Genomic DNA, 23560 nt, shown 5'->3' with positions numbered 1-23560 from the left:
ACACACACACACACACACTGTCTATACATGGACTTTATTATGTTTCTGAATATCCGCTCTCTCAGCGAACTGATTCATGCCTGAAGTGTATTCTCCACTCTGTCCTCTAGTTTCACCTTCCATATCTCCAGGAATATATGAGCCCGTTTACTGGGCTCGCCACACCGCTGATTACGCGCACATCACACGAGCCGTTTCTCTCTTTCTGGGTTGTTACTGTAAAGTGTGAAATCTATCTTGAGTTCAGCACTAAATTGTGTTATTACGATATGACAGTGGGCGTTGAGCAGGACTCCCGTGTGTGTGTGTGTGTGGATGCATGGACAGATGGATGGATGGAAGGATGGAGAGAGAGAGCGAGAGAGAGCGAAAGAGGGAGGGGTTTGCCATTTGATCCTCTGCAGCAAAAAAAAAACACAGAGATGCTCTCTTCAAATGTCAGCAGCCTTTAGTGTGCGCAGATTATAAAAAGAAAAAAAAAGTCATCAGAAGCCGCTAGAAATAAACACCGGGCTGGCAGCGGGGAGGCCGGCTCGGAGCTCCGCATTTCGCCGGATGTTGAAGTGCTCATCTTGTCGGATTCACCCCGAGACTGTGCCGCGGTGCAGAATGTGAGCCTGTGCGTTGTGTTTTTCATTTCCTACCCCCCCCCCCCCCCCCTTGCTTGCTTAGATGGCCACGTAATGTGCTGTGTGTGTGTGCGCCTCACGGTCTGTTAAAGCACCTGCGTCCTAAGATGGAGGAAAGAGATGAGGGATGAGGATGCACAGAGTGTTATGTCACCCGCTCTCTAAGTTGCTCTCCATCCCCGTTGTAGTAGCCTAGAAGTCTGGAAGTCTGCTCTCATGAGAAACTTCAGCTGTTAGGCTACTTTAGATGTTAGAACATCTTTCAGGGTTGGAAGCAGGGAGGAGGTTCAAAAAAACACAGCTAAACTTTACTTCCCCGTGTGGCTCGTTGAAAAGCCCCCATCTGTAGAAACCTTCTCAAAGGATGTAAGTTTGTCTTTTTAAGGGGAATGATAAATAATCCCTAACCCTGGCTTTTGTTAATGGTATAATATGTGATGATGTTCCTCTGACTTTTAAAATGTAAAGGACAGAGTTCTGTTAGTGTTAGGCTGTGTGTAACTTCACAATAGAACATTTCCTTTAAAGCCTGCCTTTATAGGCTATTTAGTAAATGAAGACTATGAAAAAGGCACAGAATGAGCCTTAACTCAGAGTAAAGCTGCAAGTCTATTGTTAGGCTTAATGTAGAGTGTACACTGAGCTCAAGATTGAATGCATCATAGGCGGAAATGATAAAACACCTATTGTTTTTCTTCTGTTTACTTTTCCTGTGAAATGCAGCCTAGTTTCAGGGGATTACAGAATTAGGTTATTGGTGCCTTATGCTGTGAGTGGAGGCTATAACAGCAGAGTATGGCTCTGCATGGAGCACAGGCCCGGATATGAAGTTGCTTCTGTCTTTTTTTTTTTAGTTACCGTGATAGGAGGAAACCTCTCTATTTATGAGGGGCTGAATAGCCCGTGGTGAGGACAGCAGGTGCCGGAGGAGGGAGCGCAATAAACATGTTGGAGGAGCAGCTGGGACCAAATTGCACCCTCGTCATTCAAAGCCTATCAGAAATCTAAGCAATACAAGCAAAGGTCAGGGATGGCCAGGCTTTCAGTGGAGAGGAGGCATTTAAAATGAAAGTCTGGAAATAATGAATTTCATGCCCTGTGTTTAAAAAGGGGAATAAATACAAAACAAGGAGAATTAATTGAAAAGTGAGCCAAATGTGTGTAAATTCTCTGATGGGCAGAGAGCGTTGAGAACATCACAGGCCGCTGCCTCAGATCCCTACAGTTAGCGTGATGTTTTCTAAGAAGCAGTGATACGTTGTTTCTCAGATGCTGAGGTCAGGGTGGCCCCTGAGGGGAGCTCCTCCAAAAGCTGGTTACCATGGCGACGCCTTCCCTTCCACACCCCCGCCCCTAAACTCCCATCCCATAACTGATAAAAAAAAAACACCTCACAGACACTCTGCTTTGCTTTAGGGCCTTTTGTGGTTAACTCTGTGATGTGAAAATTTAAATGAGTTTTTTTTTTTTTTAACAGAATGACTTAACTGAATTGTGTTGTTTTTTTTGCTGTATATGCATAACAAAACAATTCCACATCCGCCGTGATGATCTGGTTACTCAGTTGTTGTTTTTTTAAAGTCCTGTGACTCAAAGAAAGCAGCGAGTAACATGAGACCCGTCCCGCTCCACAACTTTTGATTTCTCTGTCTCTTCTGCCCGGCTCGCTGTAATCACACTAAGTTGTCTCTAAATCCTGCTTAACAGGACCAGGGGTGTACAGCTGGCCCCGGCCCTGTATGTACTCTAATACTGTTACAGACCGTTCACCCTGGTATTTAATCTAACTATGGATTTAGGCCTCTTTGCTCCATTGTCCCAGTACAGTAAGCCGCCCGCCTGTAATGGTATTACTCAAGCCTAAACTTTGTTTTCTGGTAAAAAGATTTTTTTTTTTTATATCAGTTTTAAAACTATGTGTGTTGATTTATTGTGGGCCTTTTTCTTCAGAAAGTAGAAAATAATTTCTAAAAGCTTGAATAAAAACAAACATTTAACAGTTAAATATGTTATTTTAATCCATTAATTCTGGATTCATTCATTCTGTATTCATCCCCCCCCCCCCCCCCCCCCCCCCCCCCACACACACACACTTCTGATTAACCAAACCTCCCCGGTGAACGGCTAATTGTCTCGTACTCCTCCAATTTTCACCGCAAAATAACGAGCTGCGAGTCTTTTAGGTGGGAAAGAGCAGAATCTGATCAAAGCATCAGAGAGTACATATCCTGAGCAGACAAGGCTCAAATTAATTGGTATGTTGTTTTTTCATCTGCGAAGGATTCCAGATGTTCACATGAAACAACAGATGAAAGTAGAAAGGTCCATTTAGCCACCTTCTTCTGTGATTAATTACCTGATTTTAGAAACCTGAGCGATGAAATATCTCACGCAGGTTCAACATGTCCAGATGTGTTTCCTGTGTCTGTAGCAGGAACAGCGGCTCAGGACTCAACAAAAAGTGAGCAGGGATGCTGACACATGGCCTGAGGCAGTGTGTCCTAATAGAGCGCTGTCATATATTTGGCATTTAGGAAGGGCTCTCAGCTCTTTGGCCCCCAAACGGACAATACAGGACGGATGCTCACTTCCCTTCACTTTAAAAGAAGGAGAAAAAAAAGAGAGACGGAGAAAAGAGAGACGGAGAAAAGAAGCAAGTGAGTTTTGGTGCTTGTGTGCGTGGAGACAGAGATAGCAGAGACAGAGAGATAGAGGGATGCAGACGAGCAGTATTGCTGTTGTAATCACTTTTTTTCCTGAGGGCGGAGTGAAAGTTGATAAACCAGCATTTTGCAAAGAGTGCTGGCTGGGGCTTTGCCGATGTTTGCACGTAATAGGCAAAGTAGGGATGGGCGTGGAGGGTTGAGCGGGGAGTTTGATGGAGGGGGGTTGGGGGCTTGTCTGCGTTGGGACCCCTCGGATACGAGCATGCAGCCTTTTGTTGTCCCACCCACTGTTAGCTTTTAGTGTGCACTTTGCATGCTCTGTGGGTTCATATACAGGACAGCATGCGCAGAGAAAAGAACCGTCACTGTATCTTTAAAAGCAGCAGGAAGACGGATGAAAAGCTAGAGATAATAGGAGAAAATGAGATGGGCTGATCTCATCTTGCACTCTATAAAGGCCAGGGATTTTATACCCAAATTCAAATGTACAGAGGTTTATGTTTTGTTGCCTCCCAAGAACGCTGCAGGTTATTTCAAAGAGCTATATCACCGCAAGCATTTTCAATTTGAAACCTTCATTCAGTTTTAAAATTCAAATTAGAGGAGAATATTTTGCCTTGAATTTCCACTGTGTTAATTGTGAGTTGTGAATGAGTACTCTTCCCCAATATTGCTGCTTCAATTTACATTTTCAATAGAGTGGATTCAGAGTGCGCTGGCCCATAACCTTGGTCTTTTTGAGTGTTATTTCTTCTGTTGTTGTTGAAGACAGACAGATAGGTGGCTCAAACAGAAGAGGAAGTCACTATAAACTCAAGGGCACTCACTCTTTCACAACGTTCTGCTGCCTTCTGCAAAGACACACAGTCTATATAAAGGTGAAAGCTAAAGGGTATACAGTAGACGTGTATATACAGTGAATGCAAAGAAGAATCACATTTCACTGTACTAGCTCGGCAGGAGCGAGAGACAGGGCGACAGCTGCCTGTTTTGGAGTCTGAAGTGTCTTACAGCTACGGTAGTTGAAAAGTTCAGCCTTGGGCATTCATAGAAAAATACTCTGCACTCTCCCTGAACTTGAAATGAGAGGGAAAAAACAAGACTGTTAGGACAACACTGTGTGTTAACACCTCCACCATCAGCAGCTTCTCTGAGAGTAGGAAGAATGGCAAAGGGAATTGTGATAGTGTGATAGATTTAGTATGTTTCTCTTGGCTGCTCAGGAAGATGAAGGGATGAGCTATTACCTTGATGAAATAAAGGGGAGAGGGGGGAGAGAAAAGGGGGCTTGATTTATGTATCTTTCATTATTTACTGACCATTCTTCACCCCTCTCCGCAGACATTGCCCATCCCCCTATTTGCTTATATATGCACCCTGAAAAGCTCGATAAAAATGCGCAAATTTGATTGATTCTAATAGCAGACTGACAGGGACCCCAGCTGGGGCACTTAACCATGCCTGTGTGCGTGTGTGTGTGTGTGTGTGTGTGTGTGTGTGTAAAGCATACACACTGTTTCTTTAGTTAATAAAGGAGTGTCTGCAGCATGCTCGAGTGCCCCGACCTTCCCTCAAAGTAGCACCCCCATGCTCCCCTCCTTTCCTTTATTCAAACTGCTGCCCCATCTATTGGTGCTGATGCTGTTGATTTCTTATGACAACTCTCTCTCATCCCCCCCCCTTTTTCTTCCTTTCTTTTCCTCCAAAATCTTTCCCTCCCCTTGTCTTATCCCTTCCACCTCCTCGTCTGTTCTCTTTCTAGAAAATGAGTTCCGGGGCGAGCTGGTGAACCAGCGGTGGACACGAGGCGAGAGGACCAGCAGCCGCTGCCAGGCCTCCCAGAGACTGCAGAGCCGTCGACCAATCATGGTGAGTGACAGGGCCCCGCGGCCCCTCCCTCTCACCATCCCTCTTCACCCCTCACCACAGCACCACACCCCTTCCAACCTGATTCTGCTTCCTGGGCATTTCCCCAATCCCCTAACTCAGCGGGGAAAGTAAAAAAGGGTGGTGGCCGAGGTAGGGGAGGATGGAGGAAAAAAAAGGCATTCTCTGTGTGTGTGTTGGAGTGGGGGTGGAGGGGGTGATGGCCAAACTGGACAGATAAAAACATGAATCAAACAGCACATCAAACCTCCGCTTGGCCCTGCCCACCCTTTGCCTCAGCCCCGCTCAGCTTAGCTCAGTTTAGTTAAGCTCAGCATGGCACAGCTCAGCGTTTTCCCGCTGCTGAGTCCACTTCACAGGATTTTTTTATTTTTTTTTTATTTAAACACAATCAAAAAAGAAAAGAAAAGAAAAAGAAACTCAAAAGGATGTCCTTGAGCTGATCACACTTGTTTTGTCCATTATATTCCTCCTTATCAGCAGAGTAGAAAAACCCTCTCTCTCTTTAACCCTCTCTGCTATCCAAAACCTGTCTCCCCGCTTTCTTATACTTCCATCTAAAACTTGCCCCCATTTCAAGGTTATTTCTCCATTCTGAAACAATCTGGTCCCCCCCCCCCACTCCCCTCGTCTGTGCATCATAACTGAGAGTGTTACACTTAACAAAGAGATGGAGGGATTGAGGGGAGATTGAAAGAGAGAGGAATGGGGGTTGGGGTTGTTTTCCCCCGGGCCCAGTAAAAGTAGTTTTGCTTCCCCGTGATGGCTCGGGTTCATCTTAAGAGATGACTTTTATTGATTAGGTTTGATTTCTGCTGCTGAGGGAGCCAAGCAGGGAGAGGGGTGGGTTTCAAACACTACATCCCGTAAAGTCTGTATGGCCTGGCCCTTATGACTCCTGTCCCATAACCTTCTTATTATCTTCTTAGACTTAAACTGAGATGAGTGAAACTGATTTAGGATTAGAGATTTAAACAACAAAAAAAGAAAAAGATGTTGAACACTGAAATCCCATCAGGATGACTCAAACCTCTGACAGCACACATCCTCTCCTCACATCGGACCCATTATGCAGTCACACATTCTCAGTTGTTTTTTTCGCATATGAAGTGAGAAACCATGCGGTCTCCCCTCCTCCCTCCTCACCGCTCCGTCCTGCCTTGTGTGAATTATTAAAGTGAAACTGTGGGAAGGGCTCGCCGTGCGGTGATCCAACATGGAGGCTGCGCCGCGCGGTCCTCCTGTCGAGGGGACGACTGTGCGGCGCGCCTCTAATTGGCAGCTGCTGTCCGCAGGTAATTTTGGGAGATGTCAGTCTCCGTGGCCAGCGGTGAACGCTCCTCTCCAACTCCTCGCTCTCCACCCTAACCCCCCTCCTTTCCTCATCTACTCTTGTAAACCTGAAAATGAATAAAAGAGTCATTTATGTGCACCAGGGGACGAAGGGTGACCTTCTCTCTGAAGTCATTGCCCCTAGCTAGCCATTTACATAGAGCTGTCAGAATGCAGAGCAGAGCTGGGGCCCCCCTGCACACAAAAGAAGTACATAATTGATAATGTACAACACAGCCTGTAGGTATGAGCCACGTCTTCCTCCTCTTCTTCCTCTTCTTCCTCTTCTCCCCCCCCCCCCCCCCCCCCCCCCCCTTCTTTTTTCTCCTTCTTCCGCTGCTGCTCCACACCACATTTCACACTAGTTAAACCCCAAGTTACACACACACACACACATATGCGCATGCTGCTGTGCACGCACCCGGACACACAGCCTCTTTCTCTTTTATTTTTTCTCTCTGGGTTCTTTTCTTTCTCCCTTCTGCATTAGACATTGCTACCACCGTGTAGGCCCACCGACATACACTGTTCAAGGAATCTAATTAAAAGACAACAAGGTAAAGGACAAGTTTTGAACTTACATTAAAGAAAGGCCCTTTGAAGGAGATTATGAAAATCAGGTGAACGCCTGCCTGGCTGCATCTAGATTCACTCGCTGTGACTTTGTGTTCATACAGATTTAATGAGCTGGAATTGAGAAAAGGGACAGGAAAGAGAGGGAGAACTCAGATGTGCTTACCTATTTAAATGTGCGTAGCTATGGTTACGCAAACATGAAAGCAATAGGGGCCCCTTTTCAGTCCAGATTTTGATTCATCTGATGACTATCAATACAAGGAGCAGGCGAAGGAAGGAGGGTGGAAAAGTACAGGAGTATAGGAGAGAATGGTATATAATCTTTTCATGAAGGAGGCATGTGTGCTTTAGTCTCATTCTCCTCTCACACCAACACAACATCACACACACACACACACACACACACACACACACACACACACACACACACTTCTCTCTCACACACTTAATATCTATCTATCTATATATATATCAATACATACAGTATATACGTATATAGATAATATATTCATAACTCTCTCCTTTGCTCTCCTTTACCTATCTAGGTACATTTAGTCATGCATTTTGAATATTTTCCACAAATCCACCTATGTTAGCATTAGACTTTTGGCCTTCCCTACCTCTCTTTATCACATTAAAAGGCCAGGGTTCAATTTATGAGCATTCAGCATTGTGAGTGCCGTTTGCCAGCGCTGAGGTTTGTGCTTTGTACCCAAATTCAAATGTAAAGAGGTTTATGTTTTGTTTCCTGCCAAGAACGCTGCCGGTTATTTCTATATCACTGCAAGCATTTTCAATTTGAAACCTTCATTCAATTTTAAAAATTCAAATCAGAGTATAATGTTTTGCTTTGAATTTCCACTGTGTTAGTTGTGATCTGTGAATCGGGCAGCTATTTTGATGCTGATTTCAGTCAATTTGTAAAGGTCCCATGACATGGTATCATGACATCATAAGGGGAAGATTCCAGATCGGCCCATCTGAGCTTTCATTTTCTCAAAGGCAGAGCAGGATACCCAGGGCTTGGTCTACACCTATCACCATTTCTAGCCACTGGGGGACCATAGGCCGGCTGGGGGAACTCATGTTAATGTTAAAAAACCTAATAGAGTGAAATTTTCATGCCATGGGACCTTTAAGCAAAAACTCCAAACATTTCCTGGTACCAGCTTATCAAAAGGGAGTATTTGCTTTTCTTTGTCAAGCATGAAAACAACTAAACTGTAGTACTACTAAGTACTACTAAACTGGGGGCTGAACTGTTGGTCAGCTATAACTAAATAAATAAATAAATTATACAATTTGAATATGTCAACTTTGGAAAGAGCTTTGGGAAATTGTGACAGGTTATTTTGCACCACTTTCACAGACAAAATAATTAATCCAGCAAATAATCGGCAGATTCGTTCATAATGAAAATAATTGTAAGTTGCAGCCCTTGTAGCAATACCACAGCCGCTTCATCAACACGGCCATTTACTTCAACCGTTTGTCTATTACCTTTAGCTTCACCTGCTTGTTTTCGCACATTCCCATCACATCAATTTGTGGGCTTTTGTTTATTCAAATCATAATTTTCTGCTAGAGTACTTGTTATGCAGTACTTATTATATCATATATCATGTTATGTAATTATTATTGTGCTAACCATAATGTCTGAGCAGCATTTCAATTGAGGTGAAGCTCATTTGTTACTTTACTTCATATATTGGGCAGTGTAAAATTAGAAAACTGATTATACATTTTGCGTGTTGAGTTATGATCTGTAATCTAACTAGAAATTTTAGCTATCACATAAATGTAGTTGAGGAAAATGTAGCATATTCCCCTCTGAAATGTAGTAGAGAACAATAATGAAGTAGCATAAAGCTGGAAACACACACAAGTTATGTACAGGCACCTCAAACGTGTACTTCATCCCAGTTATTTTCTACCACTACTTGGTTCAGACGTGCATACAATCAAGTACAAGCACAGACAGTGGAGTGTAGGGAAATGGACTTTGAATTATATACAGGCACTTGTGTAGAGGGGAGGAAACACACACACACACACACACACACACACTGACAGAAAACCCTTCACTGCACACTCATCTGGACCTCTTCCCTCATAGCACTGTGAGTGGAGCACGGAAGGAGTCAACTACTCCCTTCAGGCAGGGCACAACGCTGTGGCTTGTTGCGCTACTTCTACATTAACAGCGCTTGATTAAAAGAGTTGAAGCAGGAGCGGCGAGAGAGAGAAAGAGAAAGAGAGAAAGAGAAAGAGAGAGGAGGGGAGAGAGGGAGGGAGTGGCTTGTGCCTGCACCTGTACCTCCGGCCAAACACTAGACACTAATGAATGAAGCGCACCCTCCTCAGAGGAAAAAAAGCCCTTAACAACAACAACAACAGCGTGCTTCATCTTCCTCTCATCCCTCTTTCCCTCCTTCTTTTCATAAGTAGTCTATTAGCAGGAAAGGGGCATTGCCAAATAGAGAGAGGGAGATGAAAAAAAGAAAAGGAGAAGAGAAACAGGGCCCTTGTGTTTGAGTCCTACTGTGGCGGTGCCAACTTGACTATGAAGAAGCAACAAAGCAGCTAAGTGCCTGGGCAAAGAGAGTGAGTTTCTGCCCCGAGGAATGGGGGAGGGGGGGGGGTGTACAGGAGGGAGGATGTGTGAGACAGAAAGAGAGAAAGAGGGGTGACCTGCAATATAAAAAAAACAGTCCAGTAATCAAAGCTAATGGCTCCATTGTGTCTAAAAAGCATCTGATAGCTTTAGAGTGCAGCGCCGAGCGCGGAGAGGTAGTGCTGAGGAGGAGTGTCCGAGGGTCAATATGTGTGTCTTTGTGTGTGTGTGTGTGTGTGTGTGTGTGGTGTTGTGGTGTGTGTGTTGTGTGTGCGCGTGCTGCATGTGTGTTTTGTGTTGTTCGAGCGGGGTTAGCACCTGCTCCTTTGTGCGTAAAAACAGTGCCAGTAGTAAGCAGAGGCACGACCACACACACACCACACACACACACACACACACACACACACACACACACACACACCACACACATACACATGAGCACTGCTCCTCTTCTTAAAAGGGTTATTACAGTGGCTTTTTAGCAGCCCGTGTGTTTTTGCTGTATTATTATATTCAGCTAGTTAGGATTGTTAGGGCCGTGGCCCCTGTAAACGGAGGCACTGCCTGTTAGCTCCGCATAGTGCACAACCATGTGTACCATTTAGGTGCAGGAAATTACAGGGAGAGTGATGGGAGGTGTGTGTGGAGTGAAGGTAGGGAGGGGATTTGAAAAGCTTGAACAACAGGGTTTGTTATCCTTTCCATACCACGAAGCCTTTATTTGTGTCTGTCTCCTAATGAAGTGAGCTTTAGTGTGTTCCTCTTTTTGTTGGTGAGAGATAACAATGGGTAAGGAGGGCTGAGGGAGCGAAGTTTTGCGAGAATTAAAGATATGATCGTGTCTTTGTGTCAGTGTTACCTTTGGTGTGTTTCAATGGGACCTGGCTGAGTGAGGCTTATTATAGCAGTTCTTTTGAAGCAAAGAGAGGACAATTACCTGTGGATGTGTGCTGGAATATTGTGAGAAATTACCACTCATGGCCTCTTTTCTCTCGTCCCTTCTTTTCTCCTCTACACTTTGTCTCTCTCTGTTTCCTCCTTTGCTCACGTCCGTCTCTCCTCCTCTCTCGCGTCCTCCGTTTCCTCTTCTCTCCATCCCAGATGAGTGTAGAAGGTGACAACAAGCGAACTCGCACTCGGTCCAAGGGAATCAGAGGTGAGTGTTTCTGCTTTCTCTCGGTCACGTCAGAACACACACACACACACACACACACACACACACACACACACACACACACACACACGTGAATGTGAGTATACTGGGAGGTAAACAGTCACAAATATTGTTGTTTGAATATGACCAGCTTATGTCAACTCCAGCAGATGCTATCACAGGATTGCCAATTTTGCCCAATGTGGCCACATTGTTGTTGTGTCACATGTACAATGGTGTGTCTTTCCTCATTTCTCCATGTGTTTGGATGTGTACAAGAGTGTGTTTGTGTGTTTGGAAATGAGAAGCAGTGGAACTTCAGAGCACAGGAAGGCTCCAGTCATTCCAACTGCATGATGAAGACGGAGAAACTGAGATGCACACCACACAACACACACACACACACACACACACACACACACACACACACACACACACACACACACACACACACACTCACACACAGTGTGTGCATTTTCTATGCTTTTAGTGTATCTTGATACCCGCGGCCGTTCTGACATGTGATTAATGCATGTGATATCGGAGCCCAAACAGAAATCTCCAGGATCATATTGTTTTCTTGTTTGCTCCGAATGAAAATAGGATATTTCTCCAAACTCATTCTATCGCTCAACTCCCAATCGATGCCTATAGCCAGCTGAGAGCGATGCGTGTGTTGTTTGTGAGCAGAGCTTGATTTATGTTTTGAAGGCAATTACTATAAGTTGCTCCTGAAAGAAGGGCTGTTTTCTACTGATGAAGGCAGTTTTCCTTTTAATGTCATTTTGCCAATTATGATAACCAAAGTACAACAATGAATCATGTTTTAATGCTGAAGCATGCATATAATTGTCACTTTTGGCTGATTTAGGGTTTTTTCCCATCTGTGTGTGTATGCTTTTGTGTTGGCCTTTTTGTGTTATTCATACAGTATGTTTGCGCAGGCCATTGCTTACACTCCTGTTTGTTTTCTGCTAACCTTTGTGTAACATGTGTTTGTAAGTGTGTATGCTTGCATGTAGGTGTGTGTGTGTGTGTGTGTGTGTTTGTATGTGAGCTCAAGAGTGTGTGGGTGTTTTTTCCCGTGATCATGCAGTCAGCAGTGTGTAAGCCTCTATGAGGAAGCCTCATGGGAATCGTATGCATTTGTGATTTATTGATCTGAGTTTCTTTTAGCAGCGCAGCTTTCTGAGCAGTCGTTCACCTTTGTTCTCCCTCCCTGTGTCTTTCTTCTCCTCCCCCCTCTTTTTCTCCTCCTCTCCCTCAGTTCCTATTGAGCTCGTAGGACAAGAGCTGAGGTAAGGAAACACCTTCATCTTTTTACAAATCCCTTTCATAAAGTTCTTTTATGTGCACCGTAGAGCACCCGCCGGCACTTGTAGACTCACTATCAGTGCTTCTTTAGATGATGTAGTATATATCTATTTATTTTGTATTTCTTATCATCAGCACTTCTCAGCTCATGGTCATTGCCTCCAACAGGCTGCTATTGATTTCTTAAAGCCGTTTGCTATTTCCAGCTATGAACACACGCAGTAGATGCAATGAAAGGGGGCATATTATCTTTTTGCAGTCCGATCGAAGGATACAACATGAGAAGAGAGGATGGTTAAAGGCAACAATTTCATTTTTCTGTTGCTCTACCTTCCTAGTTCTTCTCTCTCCCTTTCCTATCCGAGTGGCAGCTTTCAGGGCCTCACCGGTCATGAAACCCATTGTCCGCCCCCCCCCCCCCCCCCCCCCCCCCCCCTCAAATGATTTTTTCATCCTGTCTCTCATTTTGTCACACTTCACCTCCGAGTATCAAACTGAGCTCAGCACTCCAAAAAAAAAGAAAAAAAGTAGGGAGGCCAGAGAGCACCTCATTTAAAATGCAAATGCAACATTTTTTAATAAGTGAAATTAATAATAAGGATAATTGGAGTAATAAAGGGCAATTGCTGGAGGAAGTTAATGAGAATTGAAATGAGCCGTCCTGAGGGGTCATAGCAACCTGAGAGAGAAAGAGGAGAGAGAGAGAGAGAGAGAGAGAGAGAGAGGAGAGAGAGTGAGACCTGAGGATGACTGGTGAGGAGAGCAGAGCAGGGGAAATTACAGCAGGTCTCGCTGATCCTTATCGCTCATAGTAACAGGATATAGGTCAGGGTTGATGTACGACATACAATATTATGTTCTCCCCGACTTGATGCCACCTGCATTCATACATTATGTGTGTCTGCTTGACGGTTTTGGTGGGGGGGTATACATATCTTTGTGCATGTGCATTTGTGTGACATGTGTGCTTGGTTTGCATGTCTTTGCTTTGCTTGATTTACTGTGTGTATTGCTTGTGGGTATCATTGCTTCTGCATTGGGACTAAAATGCACAGAGTCTTAAACATCTCTCTAACCTCCATCCATCCCATCCAGCTGCCCCACCCCTGGATGCAATGGCTCTGGCCATATCAGTGGGAGATACTCACGACACAGAAGGTAGGGCAGATTAAAACCCAACCCTCTGTCTGTCCTGCTCTGTCTATCTGTCCTCCTCGTCCTCCTCGTCCTCTCTGCCCCACAGCATCTGCTTTGTGGAAAATACCTTGATATCTTTATACGAATACTTTGACATCATATGAAAGAGACTTACTTCCTTTCCTGTCAAGCGCTGGATTATAAGATCAATACCACTTTTATGTCAGTACGCTAATTATAAGCAACAGCCGGCAACCAGTTAGCATAGCTTAGCATAAAGACTGCTTTAGGCATGATATCTATTCCTCCTTACTTTTAGCTTGATTAAATATGAAAATATCACAGCTGCCATGTTAAAAAAACTTGTTAGATGAATTCAAGTCAAGACTGAGGCCAAAGTAAAACTGATTTAACAAAAGAATTATTTTTCCTTTGTTAATTTATCAATTGACTTCCCGAATAAGAAAAACAAAAGCAGTCATTTACAAGAAATAAAAAAAGGGCAAAGATTGGCTGGGAAATCTTAAAAAAAAATAAGCTTAATTTTTTTCTTCTTCTTTACTTTATTCTTCTTTTAATCATTTTAAAGTTGATTGTGTGTACTAACCCCCAGCTTCGGGAATAGTGATTCAAATGAGCATTACAATCTCTTGATTGACATTCCTTAGTTTCTTGAGCAAAAAAATAAATAAACCAGACGTATAAAATCAAAATTTTTAGAGCTTGAGATTAGACTTTTAGATAATGGCGTTTTTTTGAGATGAATCAAAAAACTCCCAGAGTCTCTAAATCTAAACCTATGTAATAAAGTTTTCAGTGAACACCAGTGAAATGTGATTCCCCCCCCCCTTCCCGTCTGTGTCGCTCACCCTCTGGGACCTTGCGACACTCGGGGCAGCTCACTGGCTTGTGACTGCTCTTTATTGAAGGGGCAGAAATTAGCTATCTGTTTACATGTGTATTCGTTCAGCAGGCAATTTCAGATGCACTTTGTTTATAGATTGTCCCTCAATCTCCTTCAGCATCTCCCAGGTGAGAGTAAGAGGGAGTTTATTGGATTTTACCCTCCACTGCCTCGCCCGCCCGCCTGCTCCCGCCCGCCTCTCCATACAAGTTGTTCATTAAACGTTCCAGTCAATTGGTTGTGATTTCTGAGTGAGCCGGCATGGCGCCCCCCCAGGCCACACGCGTTAACTCATACTCTCTGCCTGAAAGAACTACTCCATCCTTTTTCATGTCAAAACACATAAAAACACCCTCCATCATGCTGCCTAAAGTCACTCATGGTCATGAGGATGAGGTGCATGAAACTTTATTAGATGTGTTAGAGGGTTTGTGATTCCCGATTACAACCCTGCTTGGTATTCATGCTGTCTTTCTTTTCCCCCCGTTAGCATTCTGGGTTGCCCCATAGCCAGAAAGCGGCGTCTAGAGGAAGCCGAGGCCGAGCACGAGCAGGACGCAGAGCATCCTGCATCCAAGAGGAGGTCCCACCCCCTGAAACTGGCCCTGGACGAGGGCTTCAGCGCAGAAAGCGACAGTGGCAGCGAGGCCGAGGGCGACAAGGATGGAGAGAAAGCAGTAGAGACCAAGGAGGAGGAGGAGGAGGAAGAGAGGGAGGCAGCTGTAGAGGAGGAGAGACAGGAGATGACAGGAGACCTGACACAGGATGGACAGACAAATGGACAGGGGGAGGAGACACAGATGGAGGAGGAAGAGGAGAGGGAAGAAGAAGAGACATATCAGAAGGAGGAGAACACATTCGCAGCTGATGAAGGTAAGATTTTTCTGCTTTAAAACAAACCCGCTAATATTAACCTTCACTGGTGAGGAAAAGTCTACTGCAACTTAGTCTTGCAGTGCTGGACCTATCTCCACAGCTCTGCGAAGTAAGGTCTGCCTAGTCCACATAACATTCCGAGATGGGATATTTGCATATCTTTAAACCAATCACAATCGTCTTAGTGCAGGACGGAGTATTGGTGCCTTTGCAAAATAGCCTCAGGAAGTTGTGTACGTTCAAAAGTTGTTTTAATTGTACAACAGAAAACTCAGATTGGTCAGATAGTCTAGCTAGCTGTCTGGATTCACCCTGCAGAGATCTGAGGATCAGGCAACCATGGTCCTCAGAAATCCACCAGAGTTTTGTGCCAACACTAAGTGAAACATGACGAACTTCCAGCAGAACTTGTGGCGGCAGTGGAACAATCCTGTAAATCCTGTAAACACAGAGGCAACTTAATATCTCTGCAGTTGTGGTCTTGACCCGTCTTGAAATAAAATCTGGAGTCCTCTTTGTTCAAGACTGAGTAAATGTGCGGTCGATTCTGAGACAAGGCCTTCAAAAAGTAGTCTTAAGACCGGTCTTTAGCCCAAGACTGGTCTTGAATACTACAACACTGGCGCTAACCCCCGACAGCAAAGATGGCAAGAAGAAAGAGACGCTCACAAGAGTCCCAGAAATGTGCACCTGTTGAGCCAGACTACTAATACTAAAGGAGCTGAGTTTCCATTCCTTTTAGTGACCACTAGGGGACTATGTGAGTGAGTTTCCTTTTGCTTCTTCTAGCTGCTTTACATATAGACACTATCCCAGCTGGTGTTTTTAAATCACAGAGCATGACTTAGCAGGCAGGAAGGTGATGCCAGTGGTGATGAAGATATTGCTAACAATAGCTTTTAGCTCACTACATGACTCACCTTTTCGTCCGTGTCACAGCTCTGACTTCTTCATCTCTGTTTCCACAGAGGAGTGTGTTATCATTGAGCCTGAGCTCGGCGCAGCGCCGGCCGCGACCAAGAAATGTCAGTCTCACTCCCAGTGCACCGAAGAGGTGGCCAACTCTCTCCTCCACCTCGGCCGATTCTCCGACAACTGTGCTCCAACTGTGGAGACGGAAGAGGATGTCACCGTGGCAGCGGAACGCGGTGAAGAAGTAAAGGACGAGCAGGAGGGCGACATAAATAAGGGGCAAGAGGAGGAGGAGGAGGAGGTGTTGGCACGCAGAGTACTGGAAGAGTCATCTCTTCTATTAAAGGAGGCAGCTGAAGTTGAGGAAGAGGAGTTGGAGGAGGAGGAAGAGGTAGAAGATGAGAAAGAGTGCCCAGAAAGGAGCAGCCTTGTGAGCCAGGAGAACCAACAATATCTGCCCAAAGATGTCCGTCATGAACAGAACAAGGAAGAAGAAGAGGAGGAGGGGGAGGAGGAAGAGATAGGGGCGCCAGCACAGCAAAGGCGGGGCACTCCAGCAGAAGAAGAGGAGGATGAAGAGAGAGATGAGGATGACCATAGGGAGGGGAATGACATTCTGCCCATTTCTGATGCGCCAACTGCCATCCACACCATCACCAGCACCGCCGAAGCTCAGGGAACACACATCACGGCTGGAGACCACAGGGCCAGTCCTCTGGAGGACTACAACTCGCACAGGGCGAGTCCTCTTGAGAACTACAACATCAACAGAACCAGTCCACTCATCAAATATGACTCTCATAAACATAGCCCGATTCAAAACTACAAGACCAGCCCTCCTTTAAGCTACAGCTCTCACAGGGCCAGTCCTCTGGAGGAATACATCACCAGCCTTCGAGGCGAGAACTATAAAATCCACAAAGCCGCGTCCTCCGCCTCTCCTGACATTATCGAGGTGCGTTCAGACAGGTCCGAGGAGAGAGACTTTGACGACGTGGACGGGGACGACGAGCGCGACGACGAAGACAGCCTGTCGCAGCGCTCCACGGTGACGGACGAGTCAGAGATGTTTGACATAACCCGAGGGAACTTGGGCCTGCTGGAGCAAGCCATTGCCCTGAAGGCAGAGCAGGTGAAGCCAGCCGGGCCCAGAGAGCTGCTCCGCGCCCCAGATATCCACCACCAGCGATACTTCACCATGGAAGACAGGCCCAAGCACCTGGACGTCATCCGCAAGAGCTACTTCAGCAAAGGTAAGGTACAGTGGAGCAAATAAGGGGGGGGGAGGGCAGAGCTACAACATGTACTGAGACATAAAAGTTGCTTATCTAGGCAATACATCAGGAACATTTAGTCCATTTATTTATGTCTTTCTTTTCAAGCTACGTAAGCATCATTTGATAGTGCTCTGCAAATTCAAGAGGACAAACCAGGAACCAATGCAAAAAAGCGTGAATTGTTTTTTCATGCATCAAAGGGGGAACCTTCTCTTTATTTTGGGAAGATTTACTTATTTGCTTTCATTTTTATTTATTTTTTAACCAAGAATTAGATGAGAGGATTGATACCCGTCTCGTCTCATATGAAGCTAGAGATGTATGAGACAATTAGCTTAGCATAAAGACTGGAAGCAGAGGGAAACAGGGAAAGTTTCAATATCATAGCAACAAGTATATTCACATCTTTCCTATTACTGCATTAGCATGTGATGACAATGTTGCACGGGAAAATTTGTGTAATGAAAGTGTGATGGATTACATATGTCAAGACGGTTTTACATTTTTGAAAGTTTATTTTTTGTTCCATAATGACATGGATGGAAAACAATGGTTTCCTCAAAAGAAAATCCTTGCAAAAGTGTATTGTAAACTTTTAACAAATTCGCATTTGTAACCAATATGAAATCACCCGTATGGTTCGCGAAATGGATTGAGCCGTGCATCTAAGTGAACAGCAAATTATGTTCTGAACCAGCACAAGGTGACATGTGCTGAAATTAATTTTGGGAGCAGAGCGAACAAATAAACACAATGTACCAAATAAAGAGCGATGACTCACAGAGCTTTGTTTTCGATCTGCCCTTCTCCATTGTGACATGGGTGAAGTGAGAGAGAGAGAGTGAGAGGGAGAGAGAGATGACAACATGTTAGAAAGAAAGAGAAAGTAGGAGTGCAGGTTGTTCTCCAGTCAGCGGTAGAGTGTTTGTTTACATGCTGCATGTGGGCCTTGCATTTCACAGTTGGCACGGTGCCCACAGTATTGCAATAGTGTGATTACATGGCTGGTAGTGCTGCCCTCTCCTTGGCCTCCGCTCCCTCCCGTGGTGACGTTCCTGTTCTACTCAGCACTAATTAGGAGATGCATGTCGCGTTAACATTTAATTTGAAGGCCAATAGAGCGTCGCGGCGTCCTCTTTCTCCGTTTTCTCTCTCCAGTGCCACCGATACTGGCTTGCCTACCTCTAGTAGCAGTAGGGAGGAGTAGGCATCTTTAGTTATGTCTAAATTATAATGGCGTGTAGGGCTGGGCAATATATCGATATTATATCGACATATGAGGCTAGGTATCGTCTTCAATTTTGGATATCATAGTATGACACAGAGACTGCATTACGGTAAAGTGACGTCATTTTCTAAACTCATCAGACTGTTCTAGCTGTCTATTATTTGTATTTAACCACTCATTGGGTAAATATTTAGTGAGAGCACCAAGAGTCAACATACAATATTGCTGCAATATCAATAACTTGGGTCAGAACTATTGTGATTTGTGATTGTCTTCAAATGGCCCAGCTCTGGTGGCGAGATTTTGTCCGGATGTATTTCCAGGTGTTGTTTTGTCCAAGATCATCCAGTTGTCAGAAAATGTCTGAGGTAGGGAGGAATGACCCTATTTTGGTTAACTTTCTTTTATTGGATTTCAGCCTAGGAAGCATTTAGAAAAATACACATAAATCACATTTAGACTAATGCACAAAACAGATTTTGCATTTAAAGAGATACATAAGACATGAGAAGCAGATACAGATGGTGTCGCTTTTGTACAGTTGTCTGAAATATGTCTAGATTTTGTGCTTAGCCAAGCAGACTGTCTGATGGCATTTTCTCCTCCTTATTCATCCCACTTTCACCTATCCTCTTTTCTCTCCTTCGCCTCTCCTTTCATTCTATATCTCTCCTCTCCTCTCCTCTTCTCTCCTTATCCTATCTTACTCTATCTAGAGAGCAGTAGACCAGAGAAGAGGGAGATCAAGTGTCCCACCCCTGGGTGTGATGGGACGGGTCACGTCACTGGTCTTTACCCCCACCATCGCAGCCTGTCAGGCTGTCCGCACAAGGACAGGATCCCCCCCGAGAGTGAGTGTTCTTCAGCTGTTTGAAAAAAAAAAAAAAGCACAGAGAGACGAAAAGTGACAGCTAAGGGCAGTCTGACAGTGATAGAAACACACCAGCTCTCCTTACTGTGGAGTTAGACGTCAAGTACTGTAATACCAGTTTCATCGGGATGAATTCATGTTCTGATCAGAACTCAGTCACGGCTAAATATCTCACTTTAAAGCTTTTAGTATAACCGAGCCATTCACCCTTCACCATTTTACACGCTGCTGCTAGAGAATACAAACAACCAACCTTCTGGGACGCCCCGAAGGTTTACTCAAAAGCCCCAAATGTTTTAGATTTTTTTTAAATACCTTCAAGTGTTTCAGTATTCTGCTGCTTCTACTACTACTACTACTACTACTACTATTATGCTATTCCCGAAACAAATCCAATATAATTGAGTAAATGTTCTTATTGCTCTAATATTCAAATCAGAGTATTGAAATCCATATTTACTCGGCATTGTTGGGGATCCTTCAATTGCAACTAGAGGAGCTCAGATTAGTATGGGATTTCACTTCAACAAAACATTTGTTCTGTGAATTCTACTCCAGCACAGTAAAACAAAAATGGGTTTCAAGATGAGTAATGCTGTTTACACCAAATTCTTACCCTACGTACAGTATGTTATGTAACTAAAAAATAGTAACATCAGACAATTCTTGCCTCTTTTTAGGTGGTAGGAGGGAAAATTCATCCTCATCATTTGCCGTGTTTGCTAGTTTCAGAATGATGAAGACAGCTGGAGAACAATTAGATACAAACATAGGATGTAGGCACTACAGGATCATGTCTTTCCCAAATGATGTACAGATTATTAGGCATTCTATTATCTAATAGCTTGAAAACTTGTGCATATATCTGCTGTACATGGTAAAGCAATCTCCCCCGGAGCATGCCCCCCAGACCTCCTATAGGTTTGGGCTGAGCCCCGAAAGTCAACAACATCTGGATCCGCTTCTGGGTCTACTGAAATTCTACATAGATGATTGGCTGCGGTTCACTGACTTGGTTCTCTAAAACTATGCAGATAGGGATCAAAGTAATAGTGTGTTTTCTGCTTGGCCCTATCTCTCCATGTGATTGTAAAGAGGCTGTCTGTAGCCATGACTACAGGTCCATTAAATGCTTTTTTTTCCTGCTTTTCTCTGATTAAGGTTCACTTCACATTGCTGTATTTATGTTTTGAAAGAGTCTTTTAAATGGTATGGATTATATTGTGGATTTTTTTTAATGACCCTGTGATTTTGTGTGTGTGTGTGTGTGTGTACATTGTCTTCTCCTCAGTTCTGGCCATGCATGAGAATGTGCTGAAGTGTCCAACCCCCGGCTGTACCGGTCAGGGCCACGTTAACAGCAACCGTAACACACATCGCAGGTATTCATACACACAGCACAGTATAGTATGTGTGTCAATCTGTATTTGTGTTTTGAGTGGGTCTGTATTTCTGCAGATGAGTGTGTTCTGTGCAGGACATGCATTTCCCTCTGCGTTTGCAAGCTCACATATTCATATATGCAGGACAGCGAATGTGTCAGTCCACATCAGTGAGATGCAGAGTTACATGGTCAGCAGCATGCTCTCTTTTTGATATTCATCTTTTTGTCTTCTCTGCCATCCCTCCAGTCTTTCCGGATGCCCCATTGCGGCTGCAGAGAAGCTGTCCAAGGGCCACGATAAGCAGCTTCTCCCTCAGCCGGGCGGCGAGCACCTCAAAGGAAGTCCCAACGACAGAGTGTTAAGGTGGGTTATCACAGAAGGATCCAATCATACACCTAAGTCATTTCAAAAAGGTCTTTTTACATTTCTGCTTTGTTAATAGATAAGTACCAGCAAAAGCTTATCAGACATATCAAAAATATAACAGAATACATGAATTAATAATACTGATATAAACCTTTATACTTGCCTTTTAACTCCCCCCCCCCCAGAATAAAAAATATATCCTGTACTGGCGCACAAAACAGATGTGGGGGGGGGAGGGTATTTCTAAATCACATGAGGTCCCCTGGTAATACTCGTCCTGTGCAAATCAGCCTTTGGACTATATGATTTACACCATCTCTCATAATGTCAAATAAACAAAAAACTTCCTATTGTTCTATTGTTGTTTTTTTGAATTTGGTGGAAGAAGTATTCACATTCTTTACTTAAGTAAAAGTAATAATACCACACTGTAATAATACATCTGTAAGTAAAAGTCCTGTAATGGAAATGTTACTACATTAAAAGTATGTAAGTATCATTGGGAAAATGTACTTAAAGTATTAAAAGTAAAAGTTCTCAATGCAGAAAAATCCTCACATTTTATAAACTGGAAACGATCCAAAGGTTTCTGACTTTAATCGGCTAATCATTTCAGCTGGACTTGTAGGTCTGTGTATTGTTAGGTAAAGTACAATATTTCTCTTGGAAATGTAGCGGAGTAGAAGTAGAAAGTGGCATGAAAAGAAAAAGACTCAAGTACAGCACAAGTACCTCAAATTTGTACTAAAGTACAGTACTGAGTAAATATACGTAATTACATTCCATCACTGGTTTTTGAGGCTCCATGGATCAAAGATCTTCACCAGGGAGTCCGAGACCCATAGGGTGCCCTCAGAGTCACTGCAAGGGGGGCTCTATATTACTCTTTTATTAATTTTTTTCAAAATTTAAATTTCTTAACATGAATCCCACATATTATTGACAAATATAAATCGTACTTACTGGCCTATAGGAAAGGTTGTCACTAAGGGAGGCATCCACTGATTCAAGATTTAAGATGTACTGTTCCACATGTATGTTTAACTTTAAAACACGATTATAAAATCATGCCAATAATTATCATTTTATAGCTTAGTTTTTAATGCACAAAAAGTATTGTATAAAGGCTTAAGGCCACCCACACGTTATTGTAGGCCTAGTTTAATATGCAACCTAATTTTATACAATATATGTAATAGGGCGTCCCTGCTCAGTCTCTCTTTCCGTTAAGGGGTCCTCGGTTTAAAAAACCGTGAAGACCCCAACCATAGATGACATGGGGAATGACAAGAATTGTATCTAAGCCCAGACTGGGCAAAGTGGACCTTTCATAAACTTAAAAGCTGTCTCCTCCAATCCAAGCGTGGCACAGTTGAGTCCCTCTCAAGGTTAGCTACTTTAACACTGAGAGGCACAGAGAAAGACCTTGGTTGGTGTTGGTGCCCCTTGCACCCTTGAGAGGTGAAGCTGGTTTGTTAATGGCTCAGTAGCGAGAGGCATTCAGTGTGGTTCAGTCATTACTGTCACCTCAAACACTGAGCTTTCTCTATCTCCATTCATCTCCCCGAACCGGTCAGACGCCGCGATCACGGCCAGAAGAATGATAATTAACACAAACCAGACACTGGTATTATGCTGCGTCCGCGCTCTTCCTCGTTGGTATTTTAATTAATAATGCCGCCGATAAGCTAATTATGCAAGTTACAGGGGCCATGCGAGGGGATAGGAGAAAAATAATTGCTTTCCTTGAGGAAAACCTCATCAGTGGTCAGACAAAGCATTGAGGATTAAAACATAATAAGGCTTGCTTTGTTTTTCCTCCTCAGATTGTTTTTAAAATGAGCTTGGTTGTCTGTTATGTACGGGGCTGAAGAATTTCCTCATGCAATCCATGTTCTAATGGAATCCATGTTGCATGAATAAAAAGGGGGGTCAAAATCCCCTGTGATCAGTGGTAGGAAGTTTTTTTTGCTGTCACGGAAATACTGCTTTGGATTGCCTCAGATTCTTTATTTATTGATTTATATACACATTAAAATCAAGAAACACAAACAGAAATACAAAAACAAAATAAAAATACAAGAAAGATTGTGTAGGTGAGATCAAGAAAACCCCCGTGGATTATAGAAGGATGCTCACCTAAAGAAAAGAAGTAACAAGTATTATGAGCAATTACAAATGTCTGGAAATCTACAAATTAAACACACTTAAGCATGGAATTAGTCTTTATCGACGACGTTTCATTCACACATGTTCCAAAAAAAAAAGTTCCTTCCCGAGGCTGTTTTGCAGAGGCACCGTCATTGCGTCTGCCCGTTAGCGCCGCCCAAGACGATTGTGATTGGTTTAAAGAAATGGCAATAAACCAGAGCACATTCCACTCCCAACCCAGAATGCTGTGTTGACTAGCCAGACCCGCAGCGCTGTTGAGGA

At 43.9% G+C, this 23560-nt stretch overlaps 1 protein-coding gene and 1 long non-coding RNA gene across 11 annotated transcripts in view; one reads left to right on the top strand and one right to left on the bottom strand.

Annotated features, from left to right (window-relative positions):
• Window positions 1-23560, top strand: part of myt1b (myelin transcription factor 1b) — a 112465-nt gene that overhangs the window by 70348 nt on the left and 18557 nt on the right. For 7 of the 10 annotated variants that reach the window (XM_032522010.1, XM_032522009.1, XM_032522008.1 and 4 more), the window contains 9 exons: window positions 5058-5164; window positions 10806-10860; window positions 12125-12155; window positions 13267-13329; window positions 14703-15085; window positions 16057-17253; window positions 19222-19356; window positions 20668-20758; window positions 21008-21124. In XM_032522010.1, the coding sequence (XP_032377901.1) occupies window positions 5058-5164; window positions 10806-10860; window positions 12125-12155; window positions 13267-13329; window positions 14703-15085; window positions 16057-17253; window positions 19222-19356; window positions 20668-20758; window positions 21008-21124 (2179 nt within the window). Of the gene's footprint in view, window positions 1-383; window positions 620-5057; window positions 5165-10805; window positions 10861-12124; window positions 12156-13266; window positions 13330-14702; window positions 15086-16056; window positions 17254-19221; window positions 19357-20667; window positions 20759-21007; window positions 21125-23560 lie in introns of those variants that run through there. The other 3 variants (XM_032522013.1, XM_032522012.1, XM_032522014.1) reach the window with 3 other exon arrangements.
• The window catches only part of LOC116693238 (uncharacterized), a 30853-nt gene that overhangs the window by 1970 nt on the left and 5323 nt on the right, over window positions 1-23560 (bottom strand). Inside the window, exons 3-4 of the long non-coding RNA XR_004332875.1 lie at window positions 6532-6537; window positions 2868-2871 (exon numbers count right to left, since the gene is read on the bottom strand). This is a non-coding gene — a long non-coding RNA (uncharacterized LOC116693238). The remainder of the gene's footprint in view (window positions 1-2867; window positions 2872-6531; window positions 6538-23560) is intronic.

The sequence above is a fragment of the Etheostoma spectabile genome, chromosome 7 (genome assembly GCF_008692095.1).
Source record: "Etheostoma spectabile isolate EspeVRDwgs_2016 chromosome 7, UIUC_Espe_1.0, whole genome shotgun sequence".
NCBI lineage: Eukaryota > Metazoa > Chordata > Actinopteri > Perciformes > Percidae > Etheostoma > Etheostoma spectabile.
The sequence above is the reverse complement of the archived record's forward strand: the minus strand, read 5'-3'. Positions and strand labels throughout refer to the sequence as shown.